Source organism: Dasypus novemcinctus, chromosome 25, assembly GCF_030445035.2.
Source record: "Dasypus novemcinctus isolate mDasNov1 chromosome 25, mDasNov1.1.hap2, whole genome shotgun sequence".
Classification (NCBI taxonomy): domain Eukaryota; kingdom Metazoa; phylum Chordata; class Mammalia; order Cingulata; family Dasypodidae; genus Dasypus; species Dasypus novemcinctus.
Genome location: NC_080697.1, coordinates 60542767 through 60566304, shown reverse-complemented (window position 1 = coordinate 60566304; position 23538 = coordinate 60542767). Strand labels below are relative to the sequence as shown.

Genomic DNA, 23538 nt, shown 5'->3' with positions numbered 1-23538 from the left:
GGGACACCTATAGGCCCCACTCCTGCAGCTAATTCTGATTCTGTATTGAATAGCCATCATTTCCCTCTTCCACCACCATTTCCAGGCTTGTCTCATCCTTGGCAGCATCTCTGCTGGTCCAAACTGCTCACAAGGCGGGGTGATCTGGGGCTTCCTTCGTGAGGGCTCGTGGCTCCTGATCACCGTGCCCTTGTCAGGCTGTGGTTGCAGTGAGTGCCCATGTACAGTTGTCCCCTGGCATAAAACACCAAAAACCCAATCCCATCCCTGCCCCAGTGAATACCCAAGCTCCAGACACACTCCTCTCTGTCTCCATTAAGCAGCAGCAATCCTAGTTCCTCACAGTAAGCAGGACTGATTAAACCCTTACTGTGTCCCAGAGTGGAAACTTCACCTATATAATCCCACAAAGCCAAAAGTTACAGTGACAGGACAAATTTCTGAATTGGGTTCCTGAGAATGATGCTGGAAGAGGCCAATCCTATTTTATTTTATCCATCCCCCCCCCCCCACCTTGTGGCTTTTTTGGTGTGCTGTCTGCTCTCTGTGTCCATTCGCTGCAGGCTCTTCTGTGTTCTCGCTTGTCTCCCTTCTTGTTATTGCGTCACCTTGCTGAGTCAGCTCTCGATGGCACTAGCAGGCTGGCAGCACTCTGCAGCATGCGGGCGAGGCTGCCTTCACCAGGATGCTTTGGGACCAAACCCAGGGCCTCCCATATGGTAGATGGGAGACCAACTGATTGAGCCATAGCTGTTTCCCGGTCAATCTTATTTTTAATCCCATAGTTCCCAAGTATTCTAGCTATCAGAGACACAGCTCATATAATGGTGATTTATTTGGTGCATTTATCACATTCTGAGGATAGTGTACCACTACCACAAGCTGACGTATTTTCTGAGTTCTTATACTTTTTAAGAAGTCATCCCAGCAGTCTACCACACAGAAGCTTCCGTGTGATGCAGTATGTGATTGAACCAGTGGCTCAGGCAATCATGCGTTCTCTGCCACACCGCTGTTGTAAAATGGGTCCTTTGTTCGAGGCAAGGTTGTATGCGTTTCATGTCAGTAACCAGGTGCTCTGGGTCCAGACAGGGACTGCAAGCAAGGAAGGTACACCAAATCAGACTAAGGATCAGTCCCACTAAGGAGGAGTCATTGCCTCCTGCAGGATGGAAAGATCTGATGTAATCACCCATCACCACGTGGGTGTCCTGAAGGATGATCCTGTCGAGGGCTCATCACTGGTCTCTCTCGCTGATAGAGCAGAACTTCTCCAGCAGCAGTTGCTTAGGTCAGCCTTAGGGTGAATCCACACTGTTGGGTCCATGATAGCATGGCTACTCTGTTCATGGAGCCATCATGCAAGTACTGGAGTGGTTGAGGACAAAAACTGCCTGACCTTCACTGGACAAGCCATTGGTCAACTTCATTCTTCAGAGCCTTTCCTGCAGTGAATGCTCTCTAGTGGGTGTTGACGAGCAGCTCAGGGGTCTCAGGTCCATCCACGGGCCTCTTCCTTAAACCTTCAGATGGTAATCATCTAATCCTGCCCCTTCCAAGCCTCCGGCCAGTCAGCCAAGCGATTTACCTCCACCCGAGGTGCCTTACCTCAGATCTCCTCTTTTTCCATATAAAGGAGATGATCAAGTGCATTTTCCAAAGCTCTGACCATGGAGGGGCTTTTCCCTCACCACATCACACACACATAGTGGCAGAAGTCAAGTTTCATTGACCTCTGCATGAACCAAGCCTGATTCATCAGCTGACATAGAGCATTTCCTCAAGACTTGATACAACCTGAGGAAGAGGCTTTGCTGTAGCAGAGGTAGGTGACGTGGACTCTGGGCCGCCTGTTCCTACAACTTACTTAGACCTGATGGAGCCCAATCCCAAATTTCCATCATAACATATATTGTTGCTGCCCTACTGAGCCAGGTGCCTGGTGGGTTGTGATCAGCAGCTCCAGTCACATGGTCACTTGGTTTCCCATGGTCAGGTGCTCACTCCCTACTCTGTAGGAATTGCTTTACAAATAGTAATTCCCTGCTACAGAAGGCATCTTGCTTCAAATCCTGAACAGTGTGCATCTTTCCTATTCTGACTTAATAGAGACTCCATACAATCTGTATGAACTACGCAGATTGGTTGTGGAGACACACACACACAGGAGTATTTGGGCAGAAAGTTATTGCAGAGAAGTAATCGAGCACAGAAAATGCTTGAACTCTCATTAGTTTGGGCTGAACATTGTTGGACTGCAAATACCACAATTAGTGTTCCAGAAGAAAGGATCCCCACCCCATAATACTCTACGCAGCATTTGGATGGAAGAGAACAGGGGACACCTCTGAGATTAGGTAGCATTTTAAGCTTCCCATGTTGGGATGATTTCCTGGTTAGAAAGAGGAGCTCAGAAGCCCAGCAACCAGTGTTTGCTGCTGCTTCTGTTGAGCTAACTCAGACCTACGTTAAAGCGCCATTAAGCTTCCAAAAGGGGGAAGGAAATGAGCATCCAGGGCCATCCAAAGTTTTTTCCTCGCGTACTTATCTCTAGTATCACTGGCTTAAATGCCCTAAATGGCAGGATGGCTTCTACTGCACCACCTGCAAAGCCCTCTCTTGCTCTGGGCACTACAATAAGCTGGAAGCTTCCTCAGTCAACTGGTAATTGGGTTGAGGCACTTTTTTCAAATATAGTATATGCTACAAAATCCAGGGAGGGCCCACCAATTGCTCTGTCTCTTTTTAGTGACAGGAATTGTAAGGTGCAATAATTTGTCCTTTACTGTAGAAGGGATGTCCAGATCATTGGACCCCTAAAAATATTACCAATGTATCAGGCCCCTGAATCTTTCTGGGTTTATGACCAATCCTCTGGCATGCATGTGTCTTGTTTAATTTAGAGTGCTTTCTACTTCTTATTCCTCAGGTCTGATAAGCGTAATATCATTAGAATAGTGGGCTAATGTGATAGTCTGTATTGTGACAGAGCAGGAAAGTTAATGTAGCCCTGGGGAAAGAAAATAAATGTGAGCTACTATACTTCTCAGGCCAATGCAAACTGATTTTGATCTTCTTTCCTAAAGTAAAATGAAAATAATGCATTTTCCAATATCTGTGTACCACATAAACAGAGTATGTGTTCTAGTAGCAATAGTAGCTGCAGTTAGGACAACCGTCGGATAAGATGTATGGCAGCATACCATCATCTGCTATTATTTATTTGGATTTCTATAGGACTCAAATCAGATTTCTAGAGATGTAAACTGTGTCTGAGATGAAAAATGCATTGGGTGTGATTAACAGAAGGAGGGGTGATGACATACAAAATATTTGAAGAAATGGCTGAAAGTTTACCGGGTGAAACCCTAAGTCCACAAATCAGGAGGTTCAACAAATCCCAAGTATAAGAAACATGAAGAAAATTTACACCAAGGCACATCATAATCAAATTACTCAAAACTAGTGATAAAGAGAACACTTTAAAAGTACCTCGAGAAAAAAAGACACATCATATACACAAGAACAAAGACAGGAATAGCAGTCTATTTCTTGTCAGAAACTGCAAGCAAGAAGACAGTGGAACAACATCTTTACAGTATTGAAAGAAAAAAACTGACAATATAGGATATATAGATGGAAAATAGATTTACATAATATATAAGAATATTATATAATATACATACAATTTTTATATAAGAATATTATATAATATATATACAATTTTTATTATTTCTATCTCTTTAAAAGATAATTCATTGTTTAAACAAAAAATAGAAACAATGTATTGGGTGGTTTATAACATACATGTAAGCAAATTATATGACAGCAATAGTAAAAAAAAAGGCTGAAAAGGGACATATACTATTACAAGTTCCTTATACTAAACAAGAATTGCTATATCACTTGAAAGTAGACTGAGATAAGTTAAAGAGGTACACTGTAAACTAATAGTTGCAAACATTTCCTTAAAAGGTCATATAGTAAATATTTCAGCCTTGCAGGCCAAGAAGATTCTGCCATAACTACTCAACTCTGCTATTGTAGCTCAAGGCAGCAAAAGCCAATGTGTAAACGAATGGGCATGGCTGTCTTCTAATAAAAGCTTATTTCCAAAAACAGGCGACAGGCCCACAGACTGTAATTTGCCAACATCTTTTAATAATCTTAAATTAGTCATTATAATAATTTTAAAAACAACAACAGAGTTACAGCTAATAGGCCAAGAAAGGCGATAAAATAGAATCATAAAATAGAATTAATCCAAAAAGAAAGATGAAAAAGAGGACAAATGAAGAAATAACAGATTAGACAAATAGAAAACAAATAGAAAAATGATTGACTTAAATCTGATCATATCAATATATTAAATACAAGTGGCTAAGATACACCAAGTAAAAGGCAGTCAAATTGGAATAAACAGTCCTATCCAACTATATACTACCTATAAGAAACCCACTTTAAATATAAATACACAAATTAATTCAAAGTAAAGGAGGGAAAGATATATGCCATGCTAAAACCAGTCAAAATCAATCCAGAATGACTATACTAGTATCAGACAAAGTAGTTTTCAGAACAAAGACAATTACCAAGGGTAAAAACTGTTATTTCCTAATTATAAAGTGGTCAATTCATTAAGAAAAGCTAACAGTCCTCAACTTTTGTGCACTTAATAACTTTAAGAGATATGAAATTAAAACTAACAGAATTGCAAGGAGAAATAGACAATCTTTGCCAGAGACTTCAATATTATTGTGTCAATAACTGATAAAATTAAACAGAAAATCAGTAAGCATACAAAAGACTTTAATGACATGATCAACCAACTTAAACATTCCACCCAGGGACAACAAGAATGCACTTTTTTTTCTCAAGAACACCAGAGCGTTTGCCAACATAGACCATACTCTTGAACAAAAAAAGATGCCTTAACAAATTTAAAATGATTCAAATTACAAAGTATGACGCTCTGACCAAAGTGAATTAAATTAGAAATCAATAACAGAAAAATATCTGGAAAATCCTCAAATATTTAGAAACCAAATAGTATACTTCTATATCACCCATAGAATAAAGAAGAAATCAAATGATAAAATAAAATGTATCTTGAGCCGAATGAAAATGAAAATCAGAACTTGTGGAATACCACCAGAAGAGTACTTAGGGAAAATTTATAGCATTAAATGCCTTCATTAGAAAATAACAAAGGTCTCTAAGCAGTGATGACAGTTTCCAATTTATGAAATTAGAGAAGGAGCAAATGAAATCCCAAGTAAGCAGAAAATTGGGAAATAAATATCAGAGCAAAAATCAATGACACGCACATCAGAAAAGTAATGGAGAAGTCCAATAAACCAGAAGCTGGTTCTCTGAGCAGATCAATAAAGTTAATAAAGCTCTGGGCAGATTGATCAGGAAAAGGTGAGAAAAGACAAATTACCAATATCAGGAATGTGAGAGATGACATCACTACAGAATATGAAAGTATTAAAAGGTTAACAAGAAAATATTATGAAAAACTTTATGCTGAACAAATTGACAACTTAGATGAATGAACATGTTCCTTGAAAGACACCGAAGCCCCCCTAGAGCTGATCATCTAAACAGCTCAATATCTATTAAACACAATTTATACTTCAACATCTCACACCAAGCCCATTTGGCCTCCCGTGAACTCTACCAAGCTGTTAATGAATAAATAGTACTGTCTGTACACAAATTCTTCTGGAAAATTGAAGCAGAGGGCTTAATTTCCAACTCGTTCTATAAGACCAGCATTGCCCTTGGAACAAAATCAGACAGACATAAAAAAACTTCAGACCAATATCTTTCAAAAACATGTATGTAGAAATTTTAAACAAAGTTTTAGAAAATTGAATTCAACAATACATGAAAAGGAAATTCTTCATGACCGCATGGGGTTTATCCCAGGAAGGTAAGGTCAGTTTAAGATTCAAAAACCAATCTTTGTAATCTTGGGTGAGGCACCAAAAGTACAAACCATAAAAGAAAAAACTGATAAGTTGGACTTGATCAAAATTAAAACTTTTTGCACTTCAAAAGTCACAAGGAAACTTTCAAGTTAATAGATAAATCCCATCCTGGCTGTGGTGATTGTTTCCTGGGTGTACACTTCTGTCAAAATTTATCTAATTTTCTATTTAAATGTGTTCAATGTATTGTGTCAATTATTCCTCAGTAACCCTGTTAACAATTAAATTTTTTAAAAAGGAGTGACTCAGGGAGCTTCTTAACACAGATGTCCGAGGCCTCGCTGCTAGAACTCCTAATTGGTAACTCGCAGAGAGCCCAGGAATCTGAATTTTTAACCAGCATCCAAGTAATTCTGTTGCGCATCTTGAAACACTGTCCTAAGATGAGAGCAGCAGGATCCACTGTAGCCTGCATGTAAAGCCAGGCCTGGGCACTGGCCAAGGAAGGCTGCCCAGCTCGGGAGGTCTGGGGGGCTGGAGGGCGAGGAAGGCTCTCCCAGCGGCACGAGAGAGAACACACACGCGTCTCTTTCCGTGGAATAACGCGCATCGAGAAGAGCGGTGCTGTGGTGGCATGGGCAGGAGGTTAGCTTCCTTTGACCAGTTAACGTCTGGTGTGTATTAGATTCTACGAGACTCTCAAGAGGGCATGCTTACATTAAAATTAATTAAATTTTCCCCTGGCGATCCAAGGATGGCACTAGGCCAGTAAATCGCTAACATCCCGTGACACCAGGAGACCCTGTGAAAAATCGCCTGGATTTGTAGAGCCATTGACGAAACTAAAGCTGGTCCTTAGCTGGCTAATGCCACCCTCATGAGAGAAGGAGAAGAGGCTTCAACCTGAAGAATGCCCGAATGTCGAAAGGCTACGTGGGTCTGGCCTGACCTCCCTGTTCATAGAAGACACCGAGTCAGGCCCCAAGAAGCGACGCCCCGCGGTTGACGTCCCAGTGCTCTCCCCGAGTCCTCCCTGGCTGCCCGGGGGTCCCCGCGGCGTCCTCTGAGATGCCCCGTGCACGGCTCGTGCCTCGTGGTGTCTGTCTTCGACTGGGAGATTTGCGAGAAGCGAGTCCAGCCTGCTCGCGGGGCCTGGCTCGGAGGCCGGCCGCCAGCAGACGCCCCGGGAATGTTGGCGCAAAGGTGGGAAGGAGGAAAAGGGCGCAGTAAGTGAAGAGGACAGGGCGCGCGCTCGGGGACGCTTTATCGCAGGTGCGTGGCCGTCAGCAGCAGCCGAGACCCCAGGCCCAGCAGTAAGGGGCAGCGTGGCCCGGGGGCCAGGGGGCCTCTCGGGGCTCCCGAGACGGTGTAGGCTCTGCCCGCCCTCTCGGTTTCCTCTTGGATCCACGGAATAAACCGAGCCACAGACACGAACATGCCGGGCCGCCCCCGGGAGCCAGACCTCAGGTCCCAGCTGAAGATGCCCACCTGGAAGAGCCGCTGGGTGCCGTGGGCGGTGCAGACCATCGGCGCCCCGCCGTCCCCCTGGAACGAGAGCAGCCGCCGCCGCTGGCAAGCCGTCAGCAGCACCGGGAGCGAGAGGGACCGGGCGGGGGCTGAGCGGGCGGGGCCCCCCTGGCCCCTCCTGGGACGAGGGGCGGTGGGGGGCGGCGAGGAGGGCCGGGGGCTGCCGTGCCTGGCCGCTGCCCCTGGTGCCCGGTTCCCTCCAGGCACACAGCATGCTCTGGGACAGCTGGGCCACCCTCCTCTGGCACTCCTTCCAGGTGATCTGCACCACTCTCAGCTTCTGCAGGTGCACGTTCGCGCTGTCGTGTTTGTCTGCAAAGAGAAGGAGCCGGTGTGAGCCTGAGCCTGCAAGAGCCACCCAAGTGACCGGCTCGAGGCCTGGCCGCTGCAAAGGCTCAGGCCATCGTGGACTCGTGGGACGGGGGGCCTTCCAGGGGGCCTGAGGCAAGCCCCCCGTCCATCACCTTTCTAGCATCCGAGCCAGGGGCCCCCTCACGCTGCTTTCCGTGTCTCTCTAAGGGTCCATCACGCCGGGGAGCAGCCCGTGGACCCCAGCCCGGGCCCTGCCAGGAGAGCCTGGGAAGGTCTTTTCCCCCGGCCCCCCAGCCCCCAGAGCCGGCTTTTCCTCTGCTGGGTTCCAAGCCGCTCAGCCCGAGTCGGGGAGTGCTGTGTCTCTGCGGGGCCAACAGGGGATGGCAGGGAGTCACCCGCCTGGAAGGGTCACCATGGAGAAAGACAGCGCGCTCAGCCCTGGAGGGGCCCCTGGCCCACCCCCCGCCCCCCCTCCCACCCTCCCAGAGGCCGTCCCTGGCTGGGCAGCCGGGGGGCCTGCAGGGGAGGGGCGGAGCCATGGAGACCAAGCCGGGGTGCCAGGCCAATGGGCGCTGGGCTCTGAGTGCTGGGCCGCTGGGCACTGGGTCCCAGGGTGCTGGGCTGCTGGACTGCTGGGCGGTGCTGGGCGCTGGGCGCGGGGCACTGGGTACTGGGGCACGGAGGCACTGGGTGCTGGGTCCCTGGGTGCTGGGTGATGGGGTGCTGGGCACTGGGGCGCTGGGGCGCAGGGTGCTGGGGTGCTGGGGCTCTGGGCTGTTGGATGCTGAGCGCTGGGTGCTGGGTCCCTGGGTGCTGGGTGCTGGGTACTGGGTCCCTGGGTGCTGGGCACTGGGCTGCTGGGTGCTGGGTGCTGGGCACTGGGGTGCTGGGCACTGGGGCGCTGGGTGCTGGGTCCCTGGGCCTCTGGGTGCTGGGTGCTGGGAGCTGGGGCTGGGTTGCTGGGTGCTGGGTCCCTGGGCACTGGGCGCTGGGAGCTGGGTGCTGGAGCACTGGGCGCTGGGTCCCTGGGCCGCTGGGCGCTGGGCACTGGGCACTGGGTGCTGGGCAATGGGTCCCTGGGCCGCTGGCCTGCTGGGCACTGGGTCCCTGGGCCGCTGGGTGCTGGGCGCTGGGCACTGGGCACTGGGTGCTGGACTGCCCGGCTGCTGGCTTGGAGTTCTCCCGGACGCTGATCTCCAGGGCTTCGTTTGGTGGTGAGCAGATGGGAAGCTGGACTTTGTGAACGAGCCACGGAAAGGTCCACGCTGGTGGTGAGCCCTGCTTCTGGCCTCCTAGAGCTGAGTCTTGCCCTGGGGTCTTGGGGTACATGTACATCCCTGGGGACCCACGTGCATAATCGCATTTCACTTAATTGGCATAACTTGTTTGGGGGAGCCTTTACTGCCCATGAGAGAACTGGGGCTCCGGGAGGTGAAACAGCGCCCCAATCACAGAGCGCATCAGAGGTGAAGCCAGCCCCGGCCCCCAGCCCCTGCCCCGGAGCGTCCCTGCCCAGCCCGGCGAGCGCGGCGGCCTCGTGGCCCCAGGGAGGCACCCACCGTGCCGATAGGCGGGCGCCCACTCCGCCATCCAGCAGCGGTCCCAGGCCTGCTCCCTGCGCGGCAGGCACACGGGCATCTTGAGGCCGGAGAAGCGCACGGGCGCGGCGAGCAGCAGCAGGGCCAGGTCGCTGTCCACGCGGGGCGGCCGGTAGTCCTCATGAACGATGACCTGCCGCACGCGCTTCCTCTCCGCGTGGGCGTCGCCGGTCCCCCTGGCCCCCAGGAGCACCGTCACGTTGACCGCGGCCGTTTCCAGCCTAGGGGCAGGGGAGACCACCACGCCGGCAGTGGCCACAGTGATGAGGAGAAGCGACAGCTAGACCCCGAGAGGCCCCCAGCAGTGGGGGGCGTCCAGAGAGTACCTAGCGGTCAGACGGGCAGGGCCAGGGGCCAAGGCAGGGCACCCGGGAGCCCGGCAGGGGCCGCGGAAGGCTCCCGAGGAAGGCGGTGCAGGCTCGGGGACGGGGAGCTCCGCCGCTGCTCTGCACCAACAGCTCCAGCCCTGCAGCACCCACAGCCCCAGCCCTGCAGCACCCGCAGCCCCAGCCCTGCAGCACCCGCAGGAAGCAGGCGCTCAGCGGGCGTGTCCAGAGCGAATGGACAACGTGCTGTCCACACGCAGGTGGCGGGCAGGAGGCGGGAGCCAGTGCCACAGCTCCGAGCGCACGGCCTGCGTCCTCGGACGTGGGAACCAGGGCAGGCAGGGGGTGGTACAGGGGCAGCGACGTCGGGCGCGCAGCCAGCAGGCACCCCTGGGCGCAGGTGAGGCCACCCAGCCCGCACGACCCTGAGGGGCGCGCCGTAAAGGAGAGCAGAGCCCAGGAACGTACAGCGCTCGCGGGAAGCAGTGCGCCGCGGTCAGCACCCACCACGGGTCGATGACGGAGCCGGCGCAGAGGTGCCGCCGCGAGGCCTGCACGCTCACTTGCCACGGGAACTCGCCTCCCTGCACTTCTATCAATTCATGGAATTGAAACCTGGATATGTTTGAGAAGACAGGTCTGTAGCCACATTGCACATTTTCTGAAAAATAGAAGAAGGTGCCATCTGTACAGGAGGAGCCTGAGAAAGCCTTCGTTTCCCGCGATCCCGGGATCTCCCAGCTGGACCCAGGGCTGAGGCTGAGTGAAGTAAAGGGAGAAGCCGGGGGTGGGGGCAGGTCTCGGGAAACATCAGGAAAATGCACCGCCTTTGGCGTCTGCCCCTCCCCTCCAAGAAGAGCTATGAGGTCTGGGTGGGGGCAGAGCCCGACACGGGCCGTGCCGGCTGGGGTGGAGGGCAGCGCCCGTCAGGAGCAGGCTGGGGTGGGGGGCAGCGCCCGTCAGGAGCAGGCTGGGGTGGGGGGCAGCGCCCGTCAGGAGCAGGCTGGGGTGGGGGGCAGCACCCGTCAGGAGCAGGCGGGCTGGGGTGGCGGGGGAGCGGCTCCCAAGTCCAGGCAGGGGTCAGGCGTCACGCCGTGGCTTGGGCGAGTGGAGGCTCACCTGGAGGACTGTGAGCTATAACGGGGAGCAGCACTGGCGGGTAAGGAGGACTCTGCGCGCCAGCGCTGGGCAAGAGCACCCGGGGAGGGAAGGAACTTGGAAGGAGGCCCCCTTCCCAGAGCTGGGGTCAGAGCTCATTGGGAGCACCCCGCTGGGAGCACAGGTCACGGGGTTGCCCCTAGCCTAGGCTGGGCGCGTCGCTGGCAGGTGGGAACCCCCGCTGGGGTACCACTGTGGAACACCCCTCCGTGGTGCAGGCGGAAGGAAACCCGGGCGGTGCAGGGAGGCCAGCGCTGGCGAGGGGCACGCCAAGAGAGCCTGCTCACCCGGCGGGTGCGAAGCCTGGCCGTGCAGGGGCCAGCTGAATGGCCACGGCAAGGTCACCGCGGCTGCAAGCTCGCCTGCCATGGGAGCCGCGCCGCGTGCTCTAGGCGTGGGTGTGGGCTGTGGCCTAGCGCCCCCCAGCGCCCCCCAGCCCTGCTCCCTGGGCAGGAGGAGCAAGAAGGAGCCAGCAGAAGCTCCAGACCACCAGGACGCCTTCCATCTGGAAGCACCCCCGGCGTCTGCGGCGTCTCTCTCCCCCAGTGTCTTCTGGAGCGAGTGTCCCTTTATACCAGCCCGGGGGGGGGCGGGGCACAACCTGAGCCACGCCCTTCTGCCGTGGTCCAATCAAAACCCTAATCTTTTTTATTTAATTTAAAGTTTCATTTATTATTCTCTTTATCTCTGGAATTTCCATTTGACTTTTTATAATGCCTAACTCTATTGATTTTTTTTAATGTTACATTCAAAAAATAAGAGGCCCCCACATACCCCCTATCTCCCTTACCCCACTCCTCCCATATCAACCACCTCTTTCATCATCGTGGCACATTCGTTGCATTTGGTGGATACATTTTGCAGCATGGCTGCACCACATGGATAGTGGTTTACATTGTAGTTTACGCTCTCCCCCAGTCCACCCAGCGGGCCATGGCAGGACATACAATGTCCGGGATCTGTCCCTGCAGCACCACCCAGGACAACTCCAAGTCCTGAAAATGCCCCCACATCACATCTCTTCTTCCCTCTCCCCACCCTCAGCAGCTACCGTGGCCACTTTCTCTAAAGCCCTAATCTTAACAGGTAATTTAATCAAGATGTGCCAGCTGAGTCTAATGCAGTCAAAGGGGCTCACACTCAGAGGAAGAGATTAGTTTACAAACATAATCTCTCTCTTGGGGATCTATAAATAATCTCAAACTGCCACATCTCGCCAAACAAGATACATAAATGGCCAAAAGCACACAAAAAGATGCTCAACATCAATAGTCATCAGGAAAATGCAAATTAAAACCACAATGAGAGAAGCAGACGTGGTTTAACTGATAGAGCGTCCGCCTGCCACATGGGAGGTCCAGGTTTCAAACCCCGGGCCTCCTGACCCGTGTGGAGCTGGCCACGCGCAGTGCTGATGTGCGCAAGGAGTGCCCTGCCACGCAGGGGTGCTCCCGTGTAGGGGGGCCCCACACGCAAGGAGTGCACCCCACAAGGAGAGCTGCCCTGCATTAAAAAAGCGCAGCCTGCCTGGGAGTGGCACCGCACACACAGAGAGCTGACGCAGCAAGATGACGCAACAAGAAGAGACACAGGTTCCTCGTGCCACTGAGAATGCAAGCGGACACAGAAGAACACACAGCGAATGGACACAAGAGAGCAGACAACAGGGGTGTGGGTAATGGGAGAGAAATAAATAAAATAAATCTTTAAAAAAAAAAAACACCATGAGAGCGGATTGTGGGAAGATGGCAGGTGAGGGCGCTGCAGGGCTCAGGGCTGCCACCAGGACAGGTATTAAGCATGCAGGAACTGTCTGAAACAATAATTTTGAAAACCACAATGAGAAACCCTACACACCCACTAGGATGGCTGTAACTGAAAAAAAAAAAACAGAACAGAACAGTCTAAGTGTTATAGAGGACATGGAGAAGTAGGAGCACCCACTCATTGCTGGCAGCAGTGCAAAATGGTGCAGCCGCTGTGGAAGACAGCTTGGTGGTTTCTCAGAAACAGAAGTATAAAATTACCATATGACCCAGATGACCTACTTCTAGGTAGGTACCCCAAAGAACTGAAAGCAGGGACCTGAACAGACATTTGCACAGCAATGTCCATGGAGGCATTATTCACAATTGCCAGAAGAAGGAAGCAACCCAAGTGTCCATCAAGTGATAGATGGATAAGCCAAATATGGTATATACAGACAATGGAATATTAGTCAGCTGTAAAGAGGAATGAAGTTCTGATACATGAGACAACATGGATAAATCTTGAAAACATCATACTGAGTGAGATAAGCACGACACAAAAGGACAAATACTGTATGAGCTCACTGATATGAAATATTTAAAAAGCAAAATCACAGAACCAGAATCTAGTATAAGGTTAAGGAGCTGGAGTGGGGAGAGGGAATAGGGAGATAAGGCTTGAAATGTTCCTGCCTTGAGGGACGGAAATGTTTTGGTAACAGATGGTGGTGAGGGTAGCACGATGCTGTCAATGCAGCTAACAACACTGAAATACATCTAGGAGTGCAGATAAGAGGGGGAAAGTTAGGTTACAGTTTAGGTAATAGAATAACATTTTTAAAAAATCCTTGAACCTGCATTATACAAGGAGTGAACCCTAAGTTAAACCTTGGACTACAGTTAACAGTACACTTGTAATAACAATGTGCTTTCATCAATTGCACAAAAGAGCCACAGCAATGCAAGGTGCTCATCATAGGCTGGTATGTGGGAATCCTATTTTTTACACATGATTGTTCTGTAAACCTACATTTCTAATTTTTAAAAATCAATTAAAAAATTTCTTTCCAGCACAGCTGGACCATTTTGCATTCCCATCACCTATGTATGAGGTTCCAATTGCCTCGCTTCCTCACCAACATTCTCAGTATTTTTTAAATTTTAGCCACTTTAGTAGATGTATACAAGTATTTATAAGAGGAGTATTCACCATTGCCCCAAACCAGAGACAACCCAAATCATCTCCAATGGGTGAACGAGTAAACAAATGTCTTACATGCACACAACAGAATATAAAGCAATATAAAGAAAGTAACATGGATTAGCAGCAGCATGGATTAATCTCAAATGCCTTATGTTATATGAAGGAGTACAATCCCAAAAGGCTGCATACTGTGTATCATTCTATTTATGCGATATTCTGGAAATAGCAAAATTAATAGGCAGTGGGTGCCAGTGACGAGAGGAGGGTGGTGGTATTTCTTTGGGTTGCTGGGATTGTTTTGTGTTGTCTTTGGTGGTGGTAACAGGAGTCTACGCATGTGTAAAATTCATAGAACTGTGCACCAAAAAAGTAAATGCTACTGTATGTAACATTTAGTAATGAATAGAAAAAGAATTAGGAAAATTCCTTTTTCTAGGCAGGGACTATTTTTTATTTATTCAAAAATCCATAAAAATAGGAATAGCTGGGTATCTCCTTGCCATGCTCAAGTATGTCTATCTTGGCTCAAAAGTCATGCTGAGCTTACTGTGGAAAGCGTGAAGCTTTTCCACTAACTCTCAGGATGTGCCCTCTCTGCTGCCGTTTAGCTCTACGTCAGCTGGAGGAGGTGGCGGGGAGCTCGAGCAGGGCGCACCCGGGGCGCCCTCGTCCCCACTGGGAGGATGGCCTGTGGGGTGGGAGGAAGGTGAGATGGGTGCCCCCCCAAGGGAGCCCCTGAGCGGGAGGGGCCTGGTCTGGGGTAGGGACAGAGGATGGAGAGGAGAGGGGTATTTTGGAAATGGTGCTTGCGGCAGGTGTAGCTAAACGGTAAGGGGAGGCTGGCGGGACTCCGGGCTCTGACCGGAGCATCTGCGTGAGTGGAGCCGTCACTCAACGACAGCGCAGGTAGGAGGACAGGTGCACGTGGTGAGCGGGCCCGGGGCTTCAGAGGTGCCTGCAAGGCGTCAGGTGCATGGGGCGGAGTTCCGGGGGCTCAGACCAGGAACACAAACTTGACAGTAGGTGTGATGGTGTTAAGGAAATTAAACAAGCCCCAAATAGCTCGATTTAACCCCGATGAAGGCTAAAGTCAAGCTAGAGGCAAACTTCAAGTAAGAGTAAATGCAAGACCTTTACCGAGAAGCTTTAAGGAAATAATTATTGACTCCAGTGATTTGGCAAGACAAGGTGGTTAACAAACATTTATGTACATGTCACAGAAAGCTTTATTTTGGGCTAAATGTACCTGCAAAAAGGAGCATGGCTCTTCCTTTATTATTTTGTGATTGTCCGAGGGCTGTTAGCTTGAACCTTGAAACTTTGAATGTGGGTTATGATGAGCCACACTTGTTAGAATGTTATAGAAAACTGTTCACTTAAAGTTTGTAAACTATTTCTCGTAGGAGATTGGTTTTACTCAACCAATGATATCACAATTCTAATTACCTTAACTGAGAAAGTGTGTAAAGGTATTCCTTCTTATAAAAAGCTATTTTGCAACTAAAATAAGTGACTTGAAACACAGTGAAGAATCTTGATTTTCCACAATCCCATTAATAAAAACTATATGATCAATAACCTTTCTGGGAGAAATTTCTAGAGCAAGGATGACACATGCAAAGGCCTCCCTAATGCATCATGAGCTTGATTACAGGATTTTATAGGACCTGCGGCACGTGACTGCAGGGGTAGGCAGGTCCAAATGCTGTAGGGCAGACCACAAGCTGGGAGCTCTGAGAAGCCCAGGAGAAGGTGGCCGAGAAGAGTGGAAACTCTTCCCTCCACTGCCCGGCATCCTTCTCCCTCTAAGGCCTTCCACGTCTGAGGCTTCTCTCTGCCAAAGGCAGCTCTTTAGCCGACGGTCCCTGCTGTCATCCACGGAGGCCGTCAACTGACTGATGACTTAGATCCACGCGCTATCGGCACCATAACCCCCGTGCTAGGGCTCACCTGGCCAGACAGCTGGACATGGTGAGCTAGCCCAGGGGACGATGCAGCCCCATGGTCAGGCAAGACCAGAGGACATGCGCCTCGGCGTCCGGGGACAGCCGGGGCCTGCAGGGAGCCCTCTGCCAGTGGACAGAGGGGGCACCTCTGGCTGCACCTGACTGTCACGTCAGGGAGAGGAGACTCACACCAACAGATTCAAAGAGATTTCAAGAAAAGCTAAAAGCTCATTGTTGGTGAAAAAATTTTTCAAATATTGACAACTAATTCGGAGTTGCAAAGTGAAGTTTGGGGACGGAGGAAACATGTGCAGGGTAGATGGGGAAGAAGGGAAGCCTGCATGAAACCGGTGCCAGAGAAGCAAGGGGAGGGGGCCGAGGACAGAGCCTGGGTGTGGGCTGCGGAGAACACCCGCCAAGGGGCCTGGAGAAGAGCAACAAAAAAGCACGAAGGAGCCAGAGAACGTGGCCTCCCGGGGAGCAACGAGCAGCCTCCGGAGAAGCAACAAGCGGCCTCCAGGGGAACAATGAGCGGCCTGCAGGGGAGCAACGAGGGCCTCCGGGGGAGCAACAAGTAGCCTCCAGGGGCCTCCAGGGGAGGAACGAGTGGCTCCAGGGGGGTACATGGTTAAGTGAAGCCAAATTTACCCAGAGCAGTGCAACCAGTAATGTCTTTCCTCTGGCTTCCATCTTACGAATTCCGTACATTATTTCACTTGCTGTGAATTCCAGATTGTGCTATTGAATATTCCTGAACTTCTTTTATTAAAAATTTAAGACTATACTTTCTGACTATAAAAATGTCTATGCTTCACATTCTCATGAAAGAATTACATAAAAGTACAAGGAGAAAAATTTAAATGCCAGATAAATGCCCAACAATAATGGTTTAATATTTTTGTTGTATTTCCCTTTAATCTTTATGCATTTATAATACACACAGTGTTGGGATCACACTAGCTAAGCAATTATATTGTGCTTTTTAAACCTAATATTTTATTAGGTTTCTTCCATGTCTACCAAACTTTTAGAAATCATGATTTTAATGCCTGTATAATAATCCATCATGTGAGTTGGAAACGTTATTGTTAGAAACTTAGGTTTTCATAATTGCTTACTAATTTAATAATGCTGTAATAAATATCTTTTCTTTAAACATCCAAATTTCTGATTATTTCTTTATGGTAAGTCCCAAGAAATGAAATGACTATGTAAAAGACTTCTGGAGACTCTTAAACTATTTTCCAAAAGGATCATAGCAAGTCTTTTTAACTTTAAAATATGGATGTCCAGCATGATTGTACAGAAAAAGGATCAAGTGCAGCATTTCCAAATCTTGTTTACCCCTAGTGCCTTATTGTGGGGAGCTTTGCATGGGACGGAGGATCCACAAAGCTGGCTTTGGAAAATGATGCACTCGCTGATTGGCTCCCCACAATAGCCTCCACCTCTTCCCATGTCACGATTACATGGTCTGACACATGTGCTATAGGTTGAACTAAAGTCCTTTCAACCCTGGTGCTCCCCGGGGTCCTTGGCTCAGAGGGACCCGTAGTGTCTTCACAGCGAGGGGGTGGAGACTCGAGAAGCAGTCAGTTGCTAAATTACAGCTCCAGTTCCCCAGCCCTTTCAGAACTCTGGGTCCATGTTAAATGGCATTTCACCCCCCCCCCCAACACACTACTTGATTAATCAATGATAATGTCTTCAGATGCCTGTCTACTCATTGCGCGAGCCATTTGCTCTCATTGGCCCCCATCGGGTCTCTAAACCAGCTTTGTAGGAGCCAAGTGAGAGGTAACAAGACTTTCTCCAGCCTTTGCTTGGCATTAGCCTGGCACAGACCTGGATCTTCGTGGGCACGTCCCTTGAGGGCCATGAGCAGTGGGACTAGAAGCCGGAACATCTTCTTTTCATTCCAGTCCAGGCTTGCCCAACCTTTGCCTCCAGCCAAAGCTGATGAAATGCCAGCTGCAGGTGCTTCAGCTGGGCCATCACAAATACCTGGCCCTGCAGCTCCCGGGTGACATCACAGTGAGCCCTGGCTCAGATAGGAGGCGGTGCAGCAGGTCAGCGGAGCTGCGCCTGCAACGCCCAGGAATTCAACACTTTGCAGTCACTCCCTGGTGGCTGCTGAAGAGATACCCCGGGAGGGCTGTGGTAGGCTTATCTAGGGAGTGGTCTAATATTCCAGCTTGAACACTTGTCTGCACACTCACCTCCCACCCTCAACTCTCAGCCACTTAGGAAGCCGTGTATTCCTGGTGTCTGCGTTAGCATTAAAGACTTTTGGGTCTTTGGAAATCTGGAACCAGATATCGATATGCCTTCTTAGAAGATTTGGACTTCGTGAGGTCAGTGGCAGGGAAGATGGAGCTGGAATTAAAGGGAGTCGCAGGAGCACACTTCCATTAAAAGATTTTTCTGGGTACAACATGGAGATTATTTTAGGGAGGGTGAAACTGGAAAAAGGAAGATCATTTAGGAAGTGTCTTCAATAAGTCAGATAAAAGGTGATAATGGCCTAAAGCAGGAGAACGATGGCAGGGCTGCAGAGAGTAGATGGAATTGGGAGATGCTAAAGAGGTTCAAGTTCAAGGTATCGGGGATCGATTGAGTCCACAGGATGAGCAGGCAGGTACAAATATGGCTTGGAAGCGAAGGCCCAGTTGGGGGCAGGAGGATGGATTGGCGTTGCGGGGGCGGGTGGGATTGCTCAGGGAGATCATGTCGACTGAGAAGCAGAGAGGGCCAACAACTCCCAACATTTGCAGAGCACGTGGGGGAGGCGGAGCTGGAAAAGAAGGCTGGCAATCGTCAGAGGAGCAGCAGGAAGGCAAGAGCATAGGGTGGTGTGAACTACAAGAGGCGAGCAGAAGGCGTCCCGGGGGGCGAGGGGCTCCTGTTGGAGGAGAAGCCCGTCACGAGAGCGCTGAACCCCACCCCTCCCACCGCCTCAGGAATCCGTCCGTTTTATATTGTCTCCCTCACCTTCACCCTCTCCTTCTCTTCCACTTCCTTCTCAACAGCATCTAAAGATGTTCTAGGCATCCCCACCCTAAAACCTTCCAAATGAACAAGGAGGCAGCCGCCAGTGCCCTGCTCTACCTTGGGTTGCCCCCCCACGCCGTCCTACCTCCCCCGTTCACCACCACAGCCCCGGGCGTTCAGTGACGGACGGGTGAGTGGACGGGTGCCGTGCCTTCTGCCCTAGCCTCGGTCGTCTACAAGGCTGGCTCCTTCGCCCTTCAGGTCCCCTTGTCAGTGAGGCTTTCCCCGTGCCCGGAGGGAAAACGCCTGCCCCGCCATCCTGCGCCTTTCCCCTTTCTCCGCCTCTCCATAGCGCTTAGCTCGCCGAGAGGCCTTCCACCTCCCCCACGAGACTGGAGCCTCAGGGACGGGCAGGGCTTTTGCTTTGTTACCTCCTGCTGTTTCCCCGGCTCTTAGTCCCGTGCCTAGCGCACTCAGGAACTTCCTAATAGTTGGAGTGGATGAACGAATGAAAGCACGAAGGAAGACCCTGGGAAGGCCTGGGGCTTGAGCTGTGACTGTGCTCTGGGTTGTACTATCTTGAACAAGTCATTTACGTGGGTTTCCTCCACTCACAGGGTTTTTGAGAGGCTTAAACTTAAGATGTGCGGATTAAATAGACATGATCATTAAGTCTAAAAGCACATTTCAGGAGCTGCACGGCCTTCAGAGCCAGGCCCACGTGGGTTCAGATCAAATCCTGGCAGGGATCATCAGTAACTGCGTGGTCTTAGCTCAGTCCCTTACGTGTCCGCGCCCATTTCCTTCTCCACGAAACGTGATCCGGTTCACAGCGTTGTTGTCAGGATTCAACACGTGGAGACAAAGGCTCGGCACCCGCTAAGCCATCAGAACCGGAGCCCTCCCCTCGCAGCACCCCTCGCAGCACCCAGGTGTCTCACGTAGAACCCAAGAGGGCCAGCGGGACACCCATCTCCAAGGCTCTGCACACCTGAGGCGAGCCTATGCCTGTTCTGTGGCTGAAAACACAAATTTTGTGGTTTCAGCTGTAAACTGGGCAGCGTGACATCATTGCCACCATCACAGAGACCTTTTTTCATTGCTCGCTACGCAGCAGTCACATGGCCTCAGCTGACCCTCACGCCAGCCTGAGAGCAGAGCTGTTATTACCCGCCACAGGGGTGAGGAAAGGGGGCCCCGAGGAGAGAACGACCTGCGGGCACATCCCACGCGGGAGGTGGAGGAGAGGCGCCAGGTCAGGGGTCTGACCCAGAACCCGCCCTGCACAGCCCCTCCTAGACCCCACAGCGCCGCGGGCACCGGCAACAGCCCTGGCCGGAGCAAGTCCCAGGCTGAACGTCATCGAAGAGACCAGCGCGTCCCTCCAAAGCCACTGGCCTGCATCCCTCCTGGATTTAGGCAAGGCCTTTGTCACACGATGTCCCACAGGACAAGTGGGTGTCCCCTGCTCAGCTGGTTTCTCACCCTCACGCTGGAAAAGATTCCGAGGTCAGTTCTCATTTCAGCAGGAACAGGTCACGGTCCGTTAGGCACAGCCATCACGAGGCTGGGGGGGTAACGGTTGGACCAGATGTTTGTCCCTCTGTTACGTGCACCTGCCGGGGTCGCATGAGCTAGTAGGCTTTCTGCAGGCGCTGTTCGGCGCACCTGTAAGTGTTGACGTCACGACGCTTCAGCGAGGCCCTTCATGCCACATGGAGAAGAGAGCGTTGCAGCACAGGCGCCGAAGGGTGGGAGGGGGATGAGACCCTTGTTAGAACAAGACTGACACCGGGATAATGATCAAAACATAAACTTATTTCTCAGTCCCACCATCGTTTTTAATTCCATTCGATGGGCATCATTCATCCTGCTCTCCCCCCACCAAAAAAAAGAAAAACCCCAGCTGGGCCCTTGACTTTTCTGATCATTCTTAGGTAACAGTCCTACAGTAACTGAAGTCCAGACTCAGTTTCTGCTTCAGTATTAAATCTTCGAATATCCAAACTCGGAATCGGATCCTGGAATCACCTCTAGCCGGGGCTGGGTGGGCGAGCAGCCAGAGGCAGGGGAGGGTTCTGGGTTTGGAGCCACGGGGCCCCCAGAAAACCGTGCCCTTAAGTGGAACCCACTCCTGCGGGGGTGGCCACGGTAAGGAGGCCCTTCTGGTGAGGCTCCTTTGGGGACAGTGTGGCCCCCCCTTCAGGAAGGGTCTCCGTTCTGTGACTGGAGACCTTCACAGGAGAGTGAAATTCCAACAGAGAGAAAGCCCTGGAAGCCAGAAGCTGAAACAGGCCCCGGAAGAGGTCACACCTGTGACAAGCTGAGGACCGACCGTCACCAGCAGCCAGCCTGGCACGCCTCGGTCCTGGGGAGAAAGCATCACCTTAGCCTCAATTTGGACATTCTCCCGGCCCCAAAGCCGTAAGCCAGCACGGCCCCCTTGTTTCGGCCAGCCCGCCTCCGGGGTTGTCTCAGCAGCCCAGGAGACCACCGCAGGGGTGGGAGCTTGTTTGCTCCCTGCCTGTGCCCGCCTTCCCCTCCTCGACCTGCTGCGTTGTGCAGGTGAAGGTGGGATCACCCACACTGCGGCTTCCTGTGGGCCCAGAGGAGCCTCAAGCTGCCCCGGGGTGTGTGGCCCTGGCCCCGGGCCGTTCTCCTGGCCGCCGTCTCCGGCAGTGCCTGGCTCAGCGGGGCCATCTCCATCCCTGTTCTTTCTCAGCCCCTGAGCCTCTGGGGGTACATTCCCAGCCTCCTTCTTCTGAGGTCTCCTGTCCCTCCCGACAGCCCCGTGGGGTGGACCCTACAGCCCCTCACCCCCTGTGCAACCCACACTGGGTCCAAGGCCACACTGTGGGGTTCAAGGCCAGCCTCCACACAGCAGCAGCCCAGGCTGACCAGCCACGCTCTTGCCCTTAGCTTCCTCGGGTGTCCGTCGGAATCCAGTTCACAGCCTCCAGGAGATCCCAGCAAAGCACTCTGCTCTAGGCCTGTTTCCTCCAAGATGATCTGCTGGAAATCCCCTGGAGGAGCTCTCAGGTGGCTCAGACCTGGGCCCAGGAGCTAAGCCTGGAAATCTGTACTGCAGTTGCCAGGTAAAATACAGGGTGCCCATTTAAATTTGAAGTTCCGATAAGCAATGAGTAGTATGCAATACTTGAACATAATTATACTAAAAAAATTATCCTGCGTTTTTATTTGATAAGCTCAATAACCCTAATCTGCACCCAACAAGCTCTCCAGGCCACACACCAAAGATGAAGAACCACTGGCCAGGAAGGGCCGTGGTCAAGTCCCCAGTGTCTCCCCAGGGGGTCTCTAGAGAAGCCAGGGGCAGCAGGCCTGGGACACCGTGACACTCCTGCCGCATCACGTGTCTTCTTCCACACGGAATTTAAACAGTCGTTATAGAGCAGGGTATCCTGAATTTTCTCCCCCCACCCCACATCTCCATGTCTGCCCAGTTCTAGAGGTTAAATAGCCTGCCCAGGCACTTACTCCCACCTGTGCAGGTGGGGCCCTCTGAGCCGTGCACGGTCTGAGGCGGACACGCCAGCACAGTCCACGGGAACTGTGAAGGAGCTCTGCGAAGAAGTGCTGGGCAGCGAATGCCAAGAAACAGGGCCCAAGTCACGTTAACAGGGGGGACACAGACTTGTGCCAGGGGGATTTCAGAGGACGTGAACCTTCCTAGAGGTGGCGGGATTCTGTTCAGATGCCTCTGTACGAGCTCAGCAGCACCTTCAGGTGCGTGCTCCCACCCTGTCTGCCTCCCCCTGACATTAGCTAGCGTTCTCCAACCCCAACCCCCACTGCTAGAAACAGTCGGCCCAGAGCCCAGCTTCTCCTCCACAACCCCATCCAAGAACCAACAAGACCGAGCCCAGGACAAAGCCTCCGGCATGCCCAGGAGGGGGAGCAGGCAGCAGGTCCAGCGGAGGGCAGAGGCACCTGGAGGAGAAACATTTTAAGGAAGAGCACTGCAAGAAAAGAAGGGGCAAACCTACCGTTAGTACTAGAGTTCGTATGTCCACGAGACTTCAGTCTTTAGTCCATCCGTGTGCCAGCTGGGCCCTGAATCTCAGCAGAGTCCCAACACCTGCTCTCCAGGTCACTGGACTCACCCAGGACAACCAACAGGATGGTGGACAACAGCCACCCCAAGGAACAGAGTCTACAGCTGCAAGGAAGAGAGTCCCGTGCACCTGCCCCATGGGAGCCAAGCCCCCTCCCAGTTAGAGGTGGGTGGGCATCACCCTCCCTGCAGCCTCAGGATGGGGGAGTGAACTATGGACTAAAGTGAACTTACAGTTATTCTACTATAGACTTATTGTGATTCTAGCAATGGAGGAACTTTTATCGTTCATGTGGAGGCAGTGGTTATCAGAGGTTCTGAGGGGAGGGAGAGGGAAAACTAGGTGTAATACGGGGGCATTTTGGGGACATTGGAATTGTCCTGCATGACATTGCAATGACGGATACAGGCCATTATATACACTGTCATAACCTACAGAACTGTGTGGGACAGAGTGCAAACTACGACGTAAAGTATCATCCGCCCTCAGTGGCAGTGCTCCAGCGTGTGCTCATCAGTCATGACAAACGTACCACACTAGGGGGGGAGGTTGTGAACGTGGGAAAGTGTGGGAGGGCCAGGGAGTGGGTAGAGGGGAATCCCCTATATTTTTTATCTAACATTCATGTCATCTAAGGTATTTAAAAAACAAAAATTTTAAAAAGGTGAAAATGATAAAAAAGAAGGGGCAGGGGGAAGCGGGAGCTCCCGAGCAGG

The 23538-nt window shown here is 51.4% G+C and overlaps 1 protein-coding gene across 1 annotated transcript; it reads right to left on the bottom strand.

The window, feature by feature from the left end:
* Positions 1–7126: 7126 nt before the first annotated feature.
* Positions 7127–9641, bottom strand: PRSS51 (serine protease 51; the record flags this gene model as incomplete). The annotated part of the gene is made up of 3 exons (XM_058287846.1): positions 7127–7481; positions 7633–7762; positions 9331–9641. Coding segments are annotated over 3 exons (723 nt in total), but the record flags the coding sequence as incomplete, so codon positions are not given.
* Between the last annotated feature and the right edge of the window lie 13897 nt (positions 9642–23538).